At 38.9% G+C, this 17964-nt stretch overlaps 1 protein-coding gene across 2 annotated transcripts in view; it reads left to right on the top strand.

Annotated features, from left to right (window-relative positions):
* Positions 1-17964, top strand: part of LOC133646801 (uncharacterized) — a 123198-nt gene that overhangs the window by 12021 nt on the left and 93213 nt on the right. For both annotated transcript variants that reach the window (XM_062042583.1, XM_062042584.1), the window contains exon 8: positions 15940-16083. In XM_062042583.1, the coding sequence (XP_061898567.1) occupies positions 15940-15978 (39 nt within the window). In that variant the 3' untranslated portion in view covers positions 15979-16083. The remainder of the gene's footprint in view (positions 1-15939; positions 16084-17964) is intronic.

Below are 17964 nucleotides of genomic sequence, written 5' to 3'. Positions count from 1 at the left end.
TCTTGTCTACACTAAGTCATTTAAACCCGTAAACAAATTATTATTTAGCCTAAGCCCCGTTTCAGCCACACTAAGCCAGCATTTAAGGTCCCCCTCCTCGGAAAGATTTTTACACGGGTAAGTCAGACGTGTAATTGTTGAATCTCCGGCACTTAACTTTGTATGGACTCATTGATCATTTACAAAGTGAGTTCGGAGAGGAAGTAACACCAGAAAGACCACGCTCCACACAGGAAGAGACATCAGAAAGAACGCGCCACAGCCAGCTTCATAATAAAGCGGTTTCGTAACTCGGAGGTAAACACTGCCAATATGAAGGCGAGTCATCCAGACATGCCCGTGTTTCTCCTTCTTTTACATGTACAGAAGCTTGTGGAAATCACACATGAATACCTTAAGAGAAAGCGATTGCAGCTATTTGGGATACAACAATTCTCAGACGGCAAGAGAACTTTCCAATGTCCGGCTGGGTCAGCTGTGTTTCTACTTAGCGAAAAACTTTGTCCATTTGTCGAAGGAGAGACAACGAGAATGCGAGCTCCCATGGCTGTGATAAAAAAGGTAGCGTGTGCTTTGTATTACCTGGCCGTCGAGGAAAACGGCAAATGCATTTGGACTGGCAAAGCAAACTATCAGTTATTGTCCGCCATGTATGTCGCATACTCAACGTCTAGGTCCAGAGTATATAAAGTCACCAAAAACGAATGGACAATGAAGGTGAAGGCAAAAGAGTGAGGAGTGTCCTGACCAGATATCTAGATCCCTAGTTTGATTGATGTAAAATGTTCTTTATCACATTGTTTACGTGTCTAATAAAGATTTGATTAATTTATGATGTCTCAGGTGTGATTCACTACAATAGGGCCCCACAGCACACTGGATTCCAGTTAATTGAAATACCACAACACTGGATATTGTTCAGATAAGTTACATTTAAGAACTTGCACACAAAGCAACACTGGAGGTGACTATGACGTGTGCATTTTCCGCGCATGCGTACTAGGTCGCGTTGCGCCGGCAGACGGAGGGGAGAGGGGGTCTTAAACGGTGGCATTGTTGTGTGTGGACACGGATAAGGTTAGGTGGGATTTACCCTGGATAACCTTATCCGGCTTAGTGTAAACGGGGCCTAAATTGTCCTTTTGATCAGTACAGTATGTGTTTATTAGTCGGGCACCTTTAAACTGAAGAAAGTGTTTCCTTTTCCTCAGAGTTTAATTCAGTTGCAAAATAATCCTAGGTGATTTGTTAATTGATTTATTTTGGTAAGCAAAGGAGGAATGCTTGTAAAGCTGTTCAAAAAAGAAAGAAGCCCGTAAAGGGAAGAACCAAAACTGTGTTCGAAACACAATTAAACTCTGGTAATGAGGTCAGACATCAGATCCAGGGCAAGGGATATCATTATACAGCCTGAACGGTTGGCCTGCTCCAGCTGCCATGCTCTTGCTGTGGGATTAAACTCGCTGTCCTGAGGCGGCACTTTTTTTACCAGTCTGACCCCCTGCCCGCTACTGAGGCAGCAGTAGTCACCCCCCCGGGCTCCTGGGGGCTTCATCCCACCTCCCCGCCCTGCGGCCCTGGTGCCTGTGGCACCAAGGGGACTGAGAAGAAGTGAACTGTGCTGCCACGTGGGATGACAGGACGAGCCACCCCATTAGGGCGCAGGGAGACAGACAGGCACCAGCACACAATCCGGCCTTGTGTTGCCAGCTACAAATTACTGGCTCCCTCTATTTCTGTCAGCTCATTTGTAAAAAGCAACGAACAATGACAAGGTGATAAAAGGACATTGTATCAACGATTAGAGTGCTGTGTTTGAACCTGGTGATGCTTAAGATATGGCTCCCAAATAAAACCGTCTTTTTTGCTTTTGTTCTATACAAATAAGACTGCAACAATTTTACACATCCATCCCATTGTTTGTCCAGTGGGCATAATTGTTTCTTGTTTTTTTTTTTACATTCAGCCCGCCTGTAGGTTTTGTGCCGTTTTTTTGTGCCTTCCAGGATATCGTTATGACATTCAGCCGCAACAATAATTCTTCTGTTCTAATTCATATCAATTAGTACGGGACGCTAATTCAAACTGACGGCACAGTGTATCTTGAAAGGCTTGCAAGGATGTTGTGGCGGCAGCATCACTGTGTAGCCAAAAGCCACCCTCTGTTCCCCTTTCTTCCCCATTTCTGTCATTCAGTGGGCAACAAGGGGCTCCGAGCAAAGTGGACAATACGAGTTGGAGCCAGTACTTTGATAATTAGTTATTGATTGAGAACAATGACATGGCGTACACTGCCGTATTAGCTAGGCGCCAGTAGGTCGCGACACCGGGAGCAGCCATCAAGAAAGCAAGGCCAAAACACGCCTGACTCCCTTAATAAGATATTCCTTCATGTTTTTTTCTCTTTCATTTCTTTCCCTCGTTCCCCCTTCCTCAGGCATGCTAGTGTTCGGGCTGCATGGGGTCAAAAGTATTAATGCCTGTGCACAAATGAGCGTCTGATGAAGGGGAATTTAATTAGAGAATGCCCACTTGAGCTTCTAATGCCACATTGCCCTGTTTTTTTTTTTTTACTTCTGTCTTTATTGTCTTTGATTCTACTACTCTGCATTGGAAGAAGCCAATAGGATTTAAAATACTCTTCTGCCACTGAAACCATTTTTGTATCCCAACGGAATCCATCGGACGTATAATCGTTTGTTCAACCGTGTTTTATTAGTAGTTAGAACATTTACATTTATTTTATATTTATACTTGTTTGAAGATTTGATGAAGCTGCCATTAGGTATATCAACTAGTGGATCTTTTAAAGTCCAATGCATTTAAGGTTGGACAATTTTGAGTTTTAAAGGGGTCCTATTATGCAAAACCGACTTTTCTTACCTGTTGGTATTGTTTTTTGTGTATTTGGGATCTCAATAAGTCCCGAAAATTTGAAATCAAACCATTGAGGAATGGCAGAGATGTTTATAAAACAATCTTGCCTTCCTTCAAACCATTCTCCCAACGAGCTGTTTGAAATTTGAGACATTTTTTTTTTTGAGCTGAGTTGAGTTTGAGTTTATTTCGAACATGCATGCATTCAACATAATACATCACAATTTCCAGTTTCTCTATTCAACATGTCCGAAAAGGAGTAGGAAGAATCAGAGCTCATTTAATCCTTTCCTTTTCCTTTACATAGTAGTTACTAAAACTTTTGTTCACTTCCTGTTCTCAATGTATTCACAATACACTCCATAAGTAATCAAAAAAGTTTTTATTGCCATGGTTTAAAGGCCTACTGAAACCCACTACTACCAACCACGCAGTCTGATAGTTTATATATCAATGATGAAATCTTAACATTGCAACACATGCCAATACGGCCGGGTTAACTTATAAAGTGCAATTTTAAAATTCCCGCCACACTTCCGGTTGAAAAACTCCTTTGGATATGATTTATGCGCGTGACGTCACAAAAGCAACGGAAGTGGTTGGACCCCATCGGACCCGATAGAAAAGCCTCTTGTTTTCTTCGACACAATTCCACAGTATTCTGGACATCTGTGTTGGTGAATCTTTTGCAATTTGTTTAATGAACAATGGAGACTGCAAAGAAGAACGTTGTAGGTGGGATCGATCGATGTCTTAGCGGCTAAGTACAATACTGTAATATCTGTGATATTTGCATTAGTGTACTGTGTCTTTAAGGGTTTGGGGAACGCGCATGCGCGAGTGAGTTGGCGGAGAACTTGAGTGTGTGTGAGCGTGAGTTTTGGCTAACAGCAGCTCGTGTATGTGTGTGCGTTACTTTTTGAACTACAACCAGTTACCGCTTGTTAATAAAGCGATTGAGCAGCGCATCCTCGTCTGTGTGACTCCTTCTCCACTGCGGGGCATTACAATACTTACAGCAACACAACAAGGACTACTTACCCTGACGCCTAGCCGATGCTTGCCGCCAAACCCACGGATGAAGTCCTTCGTCGCGCCGTTGATCGCTGGAATGCAGGTGAGCACGGCTGTTGATGAGCAGATGAGGGCTGGCTGGCGTAGGTGGAGCGCTAATGTTTGATCATAGTTCTGTGAGGTCTGGTTGCTAAGTTGCTAAATTAGCCTTAGCGTCGTTAGCAACAGCATAGTTAAGCCTTACCAGGCTGAGAATTTTTAACCGTGTAGTTACATGTACATGGTTTAATATTATTGTTGGTCTTCTGTCTATCCTTCCAGTCAGGGGTTTATTTATTTTGTTTCTATCTTCATTTGAGAACGACGCTAGCACGTTAGCTCAGTAGCTAAGTGTGTCACCGATGTATTGTCTTGGAGATAAAAGTCACTTTAAATGTCCATTTCGCATGCTCGACTCTCTTTTTCAAGAGGATATAGTATCCGAGGTGGTTTAAAATACAAATCCGTGATCCACAATAGAAAAAGGAGAGAGTACATAGTTCTGTGAGGTCCGGTTGCTAAGTTGCTAAATTAGCCTTAGCGTCATTAGCAACAGCATAGTTAAGCCTTACCAGGCTGATAATGTTTAACCGTGTAGTTACATGTACATGGTTTAATATTATTGTTGGTCTTCTGTCTATCCTTCCAGTCAGGGGTTTATTTATTTTGTTTCAATCAATCAATCAATGTTTATTTATATAGCCCTAAATCACAAGTGTCTCAAAGGGCTGTACAAGCCACAACGACATCCTCGGTACAGAGCCCACATACGGGCAAGGAAAACTCACCCCAGTGGGACGTCAATGTGAATGACTATGAGAAACCTTGGAGAGGACCGCATATGTGGGTAACCCCCCCTCTATCTTCATTTGAGAACGATGCTAGCACGTTAGCTCAGTAGCTAAGTGTGTCACCGATGTATTGTCTTGGAGATAAAAGTCACTTTAAATGTCCATTTTGCGTGCTCGACTCTCATTTTCAAGAGGATATAGTATCCGAGGTGGTTTAAAATACAAATCCGTGATCCACAATAGAAAAAGGAGAGTGTGGAATCCAATGAGCCAGCTTGTACCTAAGTTACGGTCATAGCGAAAAAAGATACGTCCATCACTGCCTCTCAAGTCCTTCACTGTAACGTTCCTCATCTACGAATCTTTCATCCTCGCTCAAATTAATGGGGTAATCGTCACTTTCTCGGTCCGAATCCCTCTCGCTCCATTGTAAACAATGGGGAATTGTGAGGAATACTAGCTCCTGTGACGTCACGCTACTTCCGGTACAGGCAAGGCTTTTTTTTATCAGCGAGCAAAAGTTGCGAACTTTATCGTCGATTTTCTCTACTAAATCCTTTCAGCAAAAATATGGCAATATCGCGAAATGATCAAGTATGACACATAGAATGGATCTGCTATTCCCGTTTAAATTAAAAAAAATCATTTCAGTAGGCCTTTAAGAACGGGTTCACAAACTAGGAATTTTTACAATAACAATAAAAATAAATATATAATACTTGGTGAAGTAAGTTATATTTCATACGGTGAGATGAATAAGATTATCTTGTAAATGAATGGATGGATGAGATAAATTCAGAGTGTTTATCATGGTTCTTCTTCTTTGTACTTCGTAAACACTAAGTTTGAAGAGTTTCTTGAAGTGGATCATATTAGTACATTGTTTGATTTCTTTGCTTAATCCATATCATAATTTAATTCCACATACATTAGTGACATATAGCTAATATCTCTTGTGGAGGTTTATCCGAAGAGCCTTGTGTGAGTCCGCCATTTTTACTCAGTTGTAGTCCAAATTTGTTGTCATTACATTCCTTATGTATTCACCCATTTTTCTAGGCATTGTAGAGGCAGTCTTACAGTGCATCTATAAAAGGAACACACTTTTTTAGCGCACTGAAGGTGCGACCTAGAAGATGCTGGCAGTGACTGAGTGTGCGCTTCAGGTACATAAAAAATGCATATTGCAATTCAGGGTTTCTCCTACTAGATTGCGGCGTGGTCAATAGGACATATGTTTGATGTCATGACAATTTTGATTTGCAATGATGCATATATTTTTTTCAAATGTTTTATGTACATTTAACAACAAATATGTGTTATTAGTTATTAATAGTATTGTTTATATATTATAATCAGTTTTACTGTATTGGCCAAGTATGTTTAACATACAAGGAATTTGATTTGGTAGACTGTGCTCTCTTTGTTCAATGCAATTTAAAGGCCTACTGAAATGTGATTTTCTTATTTAAACGGGGTGCAGGTCCATTCTATTTGTCATACTTGATCATTTTGCGATATTGCCATATTTTTGCTGAAAGGATTTAGTGGAGAACATCGACGATAAAGTTCTCAACTTTTGGTCGCTGATAAAAAAGCCTTGCCTGTACCAAAAGTAGCAGACGATATGCGCGTGACGTCACCGGTTGTGGAGCTCCTCACATCTGCACATTGTTTACTATCATGGCCACCAGCGGCGAGAGCTATTCGGACCGAGAAAGCGACAATTTCCCCATTAATTTGAGCGAGGATGAAATATTTGTGGATGAGGAAAGTGAGAGTGAAGGACTAGAGGGCAGTGGAAGTGATTCAGATAGGGAAGATGCTGTGAGAGGCGGGTGGGAGCTGATATTCAGCTGGGAATGACTAAAACAGTAAATAAACACAAGACATATATATACTCTATTAGCCACAACACAACCAGGCTTATATTTAATATGCCACAAATGAATCCTGCATAACAAACACCTCTCCCCTCCCGTCCATATAACCCACCAATACAAATCAAACACCCGCACAACACACTCAATCCCACAGCCCAAAGTACCATTCACCTCCCCAAAGTTCATACAGCACATATATTTCCCCAAAGTCCCCAAAGTTACGTACGTGACATGCACATAGCGGCACGCATGTACGGGCAAGCGATCAAATGTTTGGAAGCCGCAGCTGCGTACCACGTTACACATACAAATTAAACAAAATGCTTATGGCAACATTCTGGTTGCGTACTCACGGTACCGCGTCTGCGTATCCAACTCAAAATCCTCCTGGTAAGAGTCTCTGTTGTCCCAGTTCTCCACAGGCCAATGGTAAAGCTTGACTGTCATCTTTCTGGAATGTAAACAATGAAACACTGGCTACGTGTTTGTGTTGCTGCAGCCGGCCGAAATACACCGCTTCCCACCTACAGCTTTCTTCTTTGCTGTCTCCATTCTTCATTGAACAAATTGCAAAAGATTCACCAACACAGATGTCCAGAATACTGTGGAATTTTGCGATGAAAACAGACGACTTAATAGTTGGCCACAATGGTGTCCCAAAATGTCCTCTACAATCTGTGACGTCACGCGCAGACGTCGTCATACCGAGACGTTTTCAGCAGGATATTACGCGCGAAATTTAAAATTGCACTTTAGTAATCTAACCCGGCCGTATTGGCATGTGTTGCAATGTTAAGATTTCATCATTGATATATAAACTATCAGACTGTGTGGTCGGTAGTAGTGGGTTTCAGTAGGCCTTTAAATGTTTTGCTGATTATTGTAAAGGGTAACACAGGATACATTATATTCTGCCCTCCCTCAATGTTACAATTTAGTTTGCCAAATATGTAAACAGTCATTCAAATTAGAGATGAAAAAAATAACTTGAGGTGTTTTGTTGATATTCTCCACAATTAAGTCAACTAAAAAAAAACCTAACCACTCTAAGGAAAGAGCATAATATATAGGCATCAAGTGCAAATACACGTTAAAGTATTTATATAGTTTGGAATAAACTGAAAAAAGCAATACAACTCTGCAGGATGAAGGTTGCCACTAATGCTGCTAGCTTAATTGGCAAGCTCATAAAAATGTAGACAATCATTCACACTAACATTCATATCTATGGACAATTTGCAGTTTCCAATGAACCTAACATCTTTTTGGAACGTGGGAGGAAACTGGACTACCGAGCAGTGGCGTGCGGTGAGGTTAATGTCTGGTGAGGCACTGCATCATCACAGTCAGATTTACAAACATATGAACCCTAAATAGTATCTTATTGACCATGTGATTGGCAGCAGTTAACGGGTTATGTTTAAAAGCTCATACCAGCATTCTTTACACAACTGTAGCACACAAAAAAGCACATTTAATAAAAAAACATTATTATGGCCTTACCTTTCTTGCTGGACATCCACACAGCCAGCCTTTGCGTGTGTACCACGCCGTTTCAAAAGAACGGGTCTTCTGTCCCGAAGTCAAAAGCAAACCTTTTAGCTCCGGCGTTGGTCTACCTTAAATTATTACCTCCTGCTTCGATTGAAAGTCCAGTTTAGAAAACTGTTTTATTTTACATATGTAATCCTCCATGATTTTAATAAAAGTCCAGGCGAGAAGAAATAAACAATCGCTTGCAAACTTTTTTTAAATTTTGTTATTTTTCTTCTGCGGCCGAGGAATGATCTCTGGGATCACTACCACCCTCTACCACCAGGAGGCCGGATTACTGCGAGCCTCAACCAGTACGTCTTTTGCAGCAGATTTTATGAATGCTCAGCACAAGAAATACGTTACACACATACAGTTTTTGACAAAATACACTGTACATTATATACCTCAGCTAACTAAACTATGCCATAGTTTAGTTAGCTGATACAATTCATATAGCAATACAGTCTCACTGCACAGCAGCTCAGCAGTTAGCCGAGTCATTGTGCACAATCCATGTTGAGGCACAAATCAGTGACGTGCCTCAACTGGCTGCTGATCACCGCACCGTCTCTTCTCAGTATTTGAAGGGCAAATGTGAAAATAAAAATAATCTAAAACTGGTGAAGTTAAATGGAAAATAACTTTAGTATAATCACTGGATACATATAACAATGTAATTATTTTTTTTTTCTTTTTACATTTTTTTTCTTTCCATGATGGCAGGTGAGGCTCCGCCTCCTGCCTCTAGTGACTGCACGCCACTGCTACCTAGAGAAAACCCACGCACAAGGACAACATGCGTGTCTTGAACAATAAATTGACTTGAAATACATTTCTATTCAACTTTCTTTCCTTAACTTTTGGCAAGTGTCAACTCCGTTTAGTTTACAGGCGATTTATATTTGAAATGATTATGGCCAATCATACGTAAAAATCAGACTACAGACTGTATATCAAATCATACAATACATTACTTGTTTGTTTCCATGTAAAACAATTGCTGTCATCTAAGAAAAGATAAATATATATATTAGTGTTGTCCCGATACCAATATTTTGGTACCGGTACCAAAATATTTTTTGATACTTGTATGTACTTTTCTAAATAAAGGGGACCACAAAAAAATTGCATTATTGGCTTTATTTTAACAAAAAATCTTACGGTACGTTAAACATATGTTTCTTATTGCAAGTGTGTCCTTAAATAAAATAGTGAACATACTAGACAACTTGTCTTTTATTAATAAGTAAGCAAACAAAGGCTCCTAATTAGTTTGCTGATGTATGCAGTAATATATTTGGTCATTTATCATTATATTATTTTGTCAACATTATTAAGGACAAGTGGTAGAAAATGAATTATTAATCTACTTGTTCATTTACTGTTAATATCTGCTTATTTTCTGTTTTAACATGTTCTATCTACACTTCTGTTAAAATATAATAATCACTTATTCTTCTGTTGTTTGATACTTTACATTAGTTTTGGGTGATACCACAAATTTGGGTATCAGTCCGATAACAAGTAGTTACAGGATCATTCATCGGTCATAATGTAAGTTCTTATGTGTCCAGGGACGTATTTCCTGAGTTTATAAACATGATATAAACGAAAGAAGATTTTGTGATGCTAAAAAATATTGATATAATCATAGTAGTATCGACTAGCTACGCTATTGTACTTGGTATCATTACCGTGGATGTCAGGTGTAGATCCACCCATGGCATTTGTTGCTAGCTAGCTAGCCATGTCTTAAAGCACCTCTTCCTGAGGGAGTTTCAGTGTTATAGCTTCACCTTTATCGTCAGTTTTTAAGCCACAATGCATCTGTTCTCCCTTTTCTGTCTACACACTGTCTGTTTGTAAGTACTCCATGATTGTGCGCTGCCAAACGTGCTCCTCTGCTCATAAACCTGCAATGACACGACGGGGGGTTGGGAGGTTGCGTGACCGGTACTTTTCAGAGGCGATATCGTAACGAATTTGATTCATTGGTATCGCGGTACTATACTAACACCGGTATACTGTACGACCCTAATATATAATTTGAGGTGTGCCGGCATTTATGTTGCTTCGGCGATGCGCCACAATCAATTACTTGTAAGGGAAACCCTGTCATATACAAACCCCGTTTCCATATGAGTTGGGAAATTGTGTTACATGTAAATATAAACGGAATACAATGATTTGCAAATCATTTTCAACCCATATTCAGTTGAATATGCTACAAAGGCAACATATTTGATGTTCTAACTGACAAACTTTTTTTTTTTTTGCAAATAACCATTAACTTTAGTATTTGATGCCAGCAACATGTGACAAAGAAGTTGGGAAAGGTGGCAATAAATACTGATAAAGTTGAGGAATGCTCATCAAACACTTATTTGGAACATCCCACAGGTGAACAGGCAAATTGGGAACAGGTGGGTGCCATGATTGGGTATAAAAGTAGATTCAATGAAATGCTCAGTCATTCACAAACAAGGATGGGGCGAGGGTCACCACTTTGTCAACAAATGCGTAAGCAAATTGTTGAACAGTTTAAGAAAAACCTTTCTCAACCAGCTATTGCAAGGAATTTAGGGATTTCAGCATATACGGTCCGTAATATCATCAGCCCGCTGGCCTGTTCTAAAAATAGCTCAAATAGCAGCACTTACCAGTGAGCTGTCTCTATTTTTTTAATTGTATTTATTTACTAGCAAGCTGGTCTCGCTTTGCTCGACATTTTTAATTCTAAGAGAGACAAAACTCAAATAGAGTTTGAAAATCCAACAAAATATTTTAAAGACTTGGTCTTCACTTGTTTAAATAAATTCATTAATTTTTTTACTTTGCTTCTTATAACTTTCAGAAAGACAATTTTAGAGAAAAAACACATATACCTTTTTACCTTTTAAATTCCTTCCTCTTCTTTCCTGACAATTTAAATCAATGCTCAAGTAAATTTATTTTTTTTATTGTAAAGAATAATAAATACATTTTAATTTAATTCTTCATTTTAGCTTCTGTTTTTTCGACAAAGAATATTTGTGAAATATGTCTTCAAACTTATTATGATTAAAATTAAAAAAAAATATTCTGGCAAATCTAGAAAATCTGTAGAATCAAATTTAAATCTTATTTCAAAGTCTTTTGAATTACTTTTAAAATTTTTGTTCTGAAAAATCTAGAAGAAATAATGATTTGTCTCTGTTAGAAATATAGCTTGGTCCAATTTGTTATATATTCTAACAAAGTGTAGATTGGATTTTAACCTATTTAAAACATGTCATCAAAATTCTAAAATTAATCTTAATCAGGAAAAATTACTAATGATGTTCCATGAATTATTTTTTTTATTTTTTTCAAAAAGATTCGAATTAGCTAGTTTTTCTCTTCTTTTTTTCGGTTGAATTTTGAATTTTAAAGAGTCGAAATTGAAGAAAAACTATGTTTCAAAATTAAATTGTCATTTTTTCCGTGTTTTCTCCTCTTTTAAACTGTTCAATTAAGTGTAAATATCATTCATTATTAATAATAACATAGAGTTAAAGGTAAATTGACCAAATTGGCTATTTCTGGCAATTTATTAAAGTGTGTATCAAACTGTTTAATCAGTACCCAAGAAGTAGCTCTTGGTTTCAAAAAGGTTGGTGACCCCTGGTGTAAAGGATATCACCACATGGGCTGCAAAAAAATGTGCACAAAAAAAAATTGTTTGAGTTTGAACATCAAATATCTTGTCTTTGTAGTGCATTCAATTGAATATGGGTTGAGAAGGATTTGCAAATCATTGTATTCCGTTTTTATTTACATCTAACACAATTTCCCAACTCATATGGAAACCTACTCAGTGGCCTAGTGGTTAGAGTGTCCGCCCTGAGATCGGTAGGTTGTGAGTTCAAACCCCGGCCGAGTCATACCAAAGACTATAAAAAAAATGGGACCCATCACCTCCCTGCTTGGCACTCAGCATCAAGGGTTGGAATTGGGGGTTAAATCACCAAAATGATTCCCGGGCGCGGCACCGCTGCTGCCCACTGCTCCCCTCACCTCCCAGGGGGTGAACAAGGGGATGGGTCAAATGCAGAGGACAAATTTCACCACACCTAGTGTGTGTGTGACAATCATTGGTACTTTTAACTTTAACTTTAAACAGGGTTTGTAAATGAAAAAACAAACGTCATTGAAAAAAAAAAATCAGAGGCCACCACAGACTTTTAAGAGAAAGTAACAGAGCTGTTCCTAAGGAAGGATACTGTTGTCCATAATACGCAATGTGAGTGTAACTGTTTGTCTTTATTCCACAACATGCTTGTGTTATCCTCCTCTGAACTCTCTATCCAAAAATACTTCACTGCCCGCTCTGTCACAGCTCAGTGACATAAGTGGTGGACTCCGTTGAGTAACTGTGACTACGTTTCCACGCACTAAATTAGTCTAAGTCCTCAAATAACAACCCAGGCAAACACAAATGTTTGGCTTTTTTAAAGTCGAAATAACACACTTGGATTATGCGATTGAAAAGCAGATCTCTCAAGTGGGTGTGGGCTGCTACGGAGGACCCTTCGTGTTGCGCATTCGCCAGACTCAATGCACGGGATGGAACCCCCAGAAGAGCAGCCCATTGTAGAAAAACATAGGCAACAACTGGAATGAAGCGGAGACTGTTTGAGCTTCACAAAGTAACATTTTGAAGTGCATCGTTTGGATAAAAAAACAAAACAGATTTGATTAAAAAGGTAGCTAAGGAAATGGAAAATGCCGGTTTTATTTGGACTCCCGAAAAAATACTTGTGAAATGGAAGAGAAAAGGGTATATTAAAAGGCAAAGAAGGCGTACACAAACTTCTACACACTGCATTTGTACACTCAAAACTGATAAGCAAGACCTCTGTATTCCACACAACTGCCAAAGAATAGCAACCCTCATCTGAAGCGGTATAAGGGCACGAATAAACGGTCTTTTCTTTCCGACTGAAAACTCCTTCCATCAATCCACAGTTTATTCAGTAAACTCTTGAGCCATCGGAACGTTTTCTTTCCCTTCTCTGTCTGAAAAATTCCTTCAAAACAACTCTCTCCCACCACTCTTTGCTTCGGACCCACAGTCAATCCAGCAATTCCGAGGCCATCTTTGTGGTAGTGTCCAATCTAAGATATTTTTTTAAGCTGTCTGCTATTTAACTACAGCACAGCAATTACAAACATAATACTTCTCTTTTTTACCAATATTACAGCGGACAACAGGTAAAACAAGAACTGTGCTGTTGACTTTGTGTTATTTTAGGCTTCATATTGCGCCACACATTTTCAATGAGAGACAGGCCTGGACTACAGGCAGGCCAGTCTAGTACCTGCGCTCTTTTACTACGAAGCCACGCTGTTTTAACACGTGGCTTGGCATTGTCTTGCTGAAATGAGCAGGGGCGTACATGATAACGTTGCTTGGATGGCAACATATATTGCTCCAAAACCTGTATGTACCTTTCAGCATTAATGGTGCCTTCACATATGTGTAAATTACCCATGCCTTGGGCACTAATACACCCCCATACCATCACAGATGCTGGCTTTTCAACTTTGTGCCTATAACAATCCGGATAGTTATTTTCCTCTTTGTTCCAGAGGACACGATGTCCACTGTTTCCAGAAACAATTTGAAATGTGAACTCCTCAGACCACAGAACACTTTTACACTTTGCATTAGTCCATCTTAGATGAGCTCGGGCCCTGCAAAGCCGGCTGTGTTTCTGGGTGTTGTTGATGAATGGCTTTCACTTTCCATAGTAGAGTTTTAACTTGCACTTACAGATGTAGCGACGAACTGTAGTTACTGACAATGGTTTTCTGAAGTGTTCCTGAGCCTATGTGGTTATATCCTTTACACACTGATGTCGCTTTTTGATGCAGTACCGCCTGAGGCATCGACGGTCCGTAATATCATCGCTTACGTGCAGTGATTTCTCCAGATTCTCTGAAACTTTTGATGATATTACGGACCTTAGATGGTGAAATCCCTAAATTCCCTGCAGTAGCTTGTTGAGAAATGTTGTTCTTAAACTGTTGGACAATTTGCTCACGCATTTGTTCACAAAGTGGTGAACCTTCGCCCCATCCTTGTTTGTGAATGACTGAGCATTTCATGGAAACTGCTTTTATACCCAATCATGGCACCCACCTGTTCCCAATTAGCATGTTCACCTGTGGGATGTTCCAAATAAGTGTTTAATGAGCATTCTTCAACTTCCTCTGTGTTTTTTTGCCACTTGTGCCAGCTTTTTTTAAACATGTTGCAGGCATCAAATTCCAAATGAGCTAATTTTTTGCAAAAAATAACGTTTTCCAGTTCGAACGTTAAGTATCTTGTCTTTTCAGTCTATTCAATTGAATATAGATGGAAAAGGATTTGCAAATCATTGCATTCTAAGCGTGCCAACTTCACCGGTTTTGGGTTTGGTATATCCATTCATACATTATAGTACTTTTTTTTCTCGTAAAAAATACATTTACTTTTAAGGGGTGGCGACCATATCTACAGTGGCGACTTTTATTTTATTTTGTAGTAGTAGTAGCGACTTCCTTGTTTATTTAAGGAATCCGGTCAAGGGACGGCGTGGCGAAGTTGGTAGAGTGGCCGTGCCAGCAATCGGAGGGTTGCTGGTTACTGGGGTTCAATCCCCACCTTCTACCATCCTAGTCACGTCCGTTGTGTCCTTGGGCAAGACACTTCACCCTTGCTCCTGATGGCTGCTGGTTAGCGCCTTGCATGGCAGCTCCCGCCATCAGTGTGTGAATGTGTGTGTGAATGGGTGAATGTGGAAATACTGTCAAAGCGCTTTGAGTACCTTGAAGGTAGAAAAGCGCTATACAAGTATAACCCATTTATCATTTATTTATTTAACTTCCTTTGTTTTCACTTTATCGAACTGTGCATGCAAATAACGTCGGGGCGACATTGGGGCCTATGCGCTTTTACACTAGATTTTGATTAAGATCACATTTTATTTGCAGTGAAAACAGTCAGTTGGAAAAAATCTGATTTAAAAAAATATATATATATATATTTAGGCCACTTTGGCCTGTAGTGTAAACACAGTCATAGACGTTTGTATACAAATAAAGGTAACTAGAAATGGTTTAAACTTAAACATGAAGATTTAGATTGTAAAGTAAAATCACTGCATGACATTTATTCTTAACTTATAAAGTACGACATTAGTAACAATACATTGTATTTTGGGAATGTTGGCTATTTGGAATAAAAGCATATGGGTGGAATACATTGTGGTTGTCTACAATCCTGCATTTCTAGTTACGGTAATTCACCGTAGGGTTCAAATTGACCCAAGCAATGCAATATGCATGATTTTCGATGTTGTGTTGTCATTCTGCCTGTAATGGCATGCCGTCATGGCCTCATGTACATCAAGTGACAGTCTGGCTCCCAATCAAACACTGTTTATTGTACGTATAATAGATCATTGTCAAATAATTAGCGGATCTGCTTGCTAAAGAGGCATGAGACAGAGTTGGCATCGATGCAAGAGAGCGGGAGAAGCCTCCTCGACTGACTTCACCTGATCTGTGGCCTGCAAAGACGCACCTGGCATTAAAGCAGCGGGCAAAGAGGGTCACGTGAACAATGGAGGACTGTCAGGAGCGACAGCGGGGCACGGCTCCGCCGTCACTCCTCTGACAGAAAGGGGCGGGGGCCTTCGGAGGCTAAACTCTTTTGCTGGAACTAATTAAACAGATGAAGTTGTGACATGAATATGCAGATGTTGTTTACATTCTACCATATGGTATTATTTCAGGTAATAACGCGCGGGAGAGCATCGCCGCTCATCATGTGAAGGGATGGAGGGAAAACACTGTCTATCAGGAGACACCTCAAGCGTGTTGGGGAAATTTGAGGATCAGACCGACCACTGTTGAAATCTACGGTATGCCGTATAAAGGTACACAATACACACCCTGCTTGATTCAACTTGTTACAATTGTAAAGAAAATGAACAAATAATTGCTTATTGTAATGTTTTTTTCTAATTTGAACCATGAAAATAATTAGAGCAGTATTTTTCACTGATTAGCATTCACACACTGGAAAATACTAAAATCATGTTTTTCAAGCTTTTGAAGGTATTTTGAAATCTGAATAAGTATGAATTAGGGTTGTCAAAAATAACAAGTTAACTCATGTGATTATTCACAAGAAAAAATTGCATTCATCATGTGTATATGCAAATTATCACGCCAAATATTTTGACCGCAAATGTTTATTTATGTAAACCGCAGATGGTTACCAAAGAGGTGGTTGTTTTTTATACGGCTAGTGATCAGATCAATGCATACTTTAGTGCAACATGAGTGAGGAGACTCTGACTGTTTTAGTCGCTGGCAAATTTCACTTGAAAATACATCTTGATGGGACTTTGGATGAAACCGTCACCATCTTTTGAACAAATAAACGTAGTGCATTTAAAAAAATGTATTAAAAAAAATATATAACTTTGCAAATATTGGAATCATGCAAGCGAGTAATAACCTGGGATTAATCCTGATCAGGAATGTAACAAAAATCGGTTCAGTGATAAATCGCGGTAAAACTCCCCACGTTAGTATTACTGATTTAAATTCAAATTAACGTAAAAACACGTAATCACGGACCGTTGACACTGCTCATTTCCTGGAAAAGCAAGCTTGCACTAGCTAGCTTGAATTCTAAGATGAAAACGAGAGCCATTAATTTCTTTCCACATAAAAAAAACCCAACATACCCCAATCTAAACTTGTATAAACACATAAGGCCCTTTTCCACCAACCTTTAGTTCCAGGAACAGTAGGTTCCTGTAGACTTGTGTGGTTTGTGTGTTCACCGCATTTCACACTTTATACAAATCAGTCTGACGTGACGTATGGAGGAGTGGTTTAGTCTATTTCTACAGTGATGCAATGTAAATAAACAAACACAATTAGGTCAAAGTTCTCTTACTAAAAATTAAGTAAATGGAACCCAAAACAATATGATTTAAAAAATAAAGTGCGCCAAATTGTTGATAAAAAAGTCAGGCTTTTGTCCACAATGTCCAACAGTCAGAAAGTTGTCCTCTAAGTAAATGATGATTTTATGAGGGTCAGGCAATTCCTTTTGCTCCATTTCAGCTGTAAATAACAATTTATATATAATAAATGTCAGTGTTTATCTCACGCTGACAACACCAACACATCGACTTTAGCTAATAACTACACAAATGGAGTGTCACTGACTACTTTTACAACATGTAATAAAGTAAATAGTTAATAATGTATGTTATTTACCTTGAGTTTGAGTTTGAGTTTATTTCCAACATTCAAGCATACAACATGATACATCACAATTTCCAGTTTCTGTTTTCAACATGTTCGAAAAGGAGTAGGAAGAAGCAGAGCTTATTTAATCCTACCCCTTTTCTTTTACATAACAGTTGCTAGAACTTTTGTTCACTTCCTGTTCTCAATTTATTCACAATATACTCCATAAGTAATCACAATTAAAATAATAATAATAATAATAATACTCTGTGAAGTAAGTTACATTTCATATGGTGAGATGAGTAAGATTATTTTGAAAATGAATCGATGGATGAAATACATTCAGAATGTTTATCATGGTTCTTCTTCTTTGTACTTTGTAAACACTTTACGTTTGAAGAGTTTCTTGAAGTGGATCATGTTAGTACATTGTTTGATTTCTTTGCTTAATCCATTCCATAATTTAATTCCACATACTGATATACTAAAGGTTTTAAGCGGTGTACGTGCATACAAATGTTTTAAATTACATTTTTCTCTAAGATTAT

This window comes from Entelurus aequoreus, linkage group LG03, assembly GCF_033978785.1.
Source record: "Entelurus aequoreus isolate RoL-2023_Sb linkage group LG03, RoL_Eaeq_v1.1, whole genome shotgun sequence".
Lineage (NCBI taxonomy): Eukaryota > Metazoa > Chordata > Actinopteri > Syngnathiformes > Syngnathidae > Entelurus > Entelurus aequoreus.
Note: the sequence above shows the minus strand (reverse complement) of the source record. Positions and strands in the feature narration are given on the sequence as shown.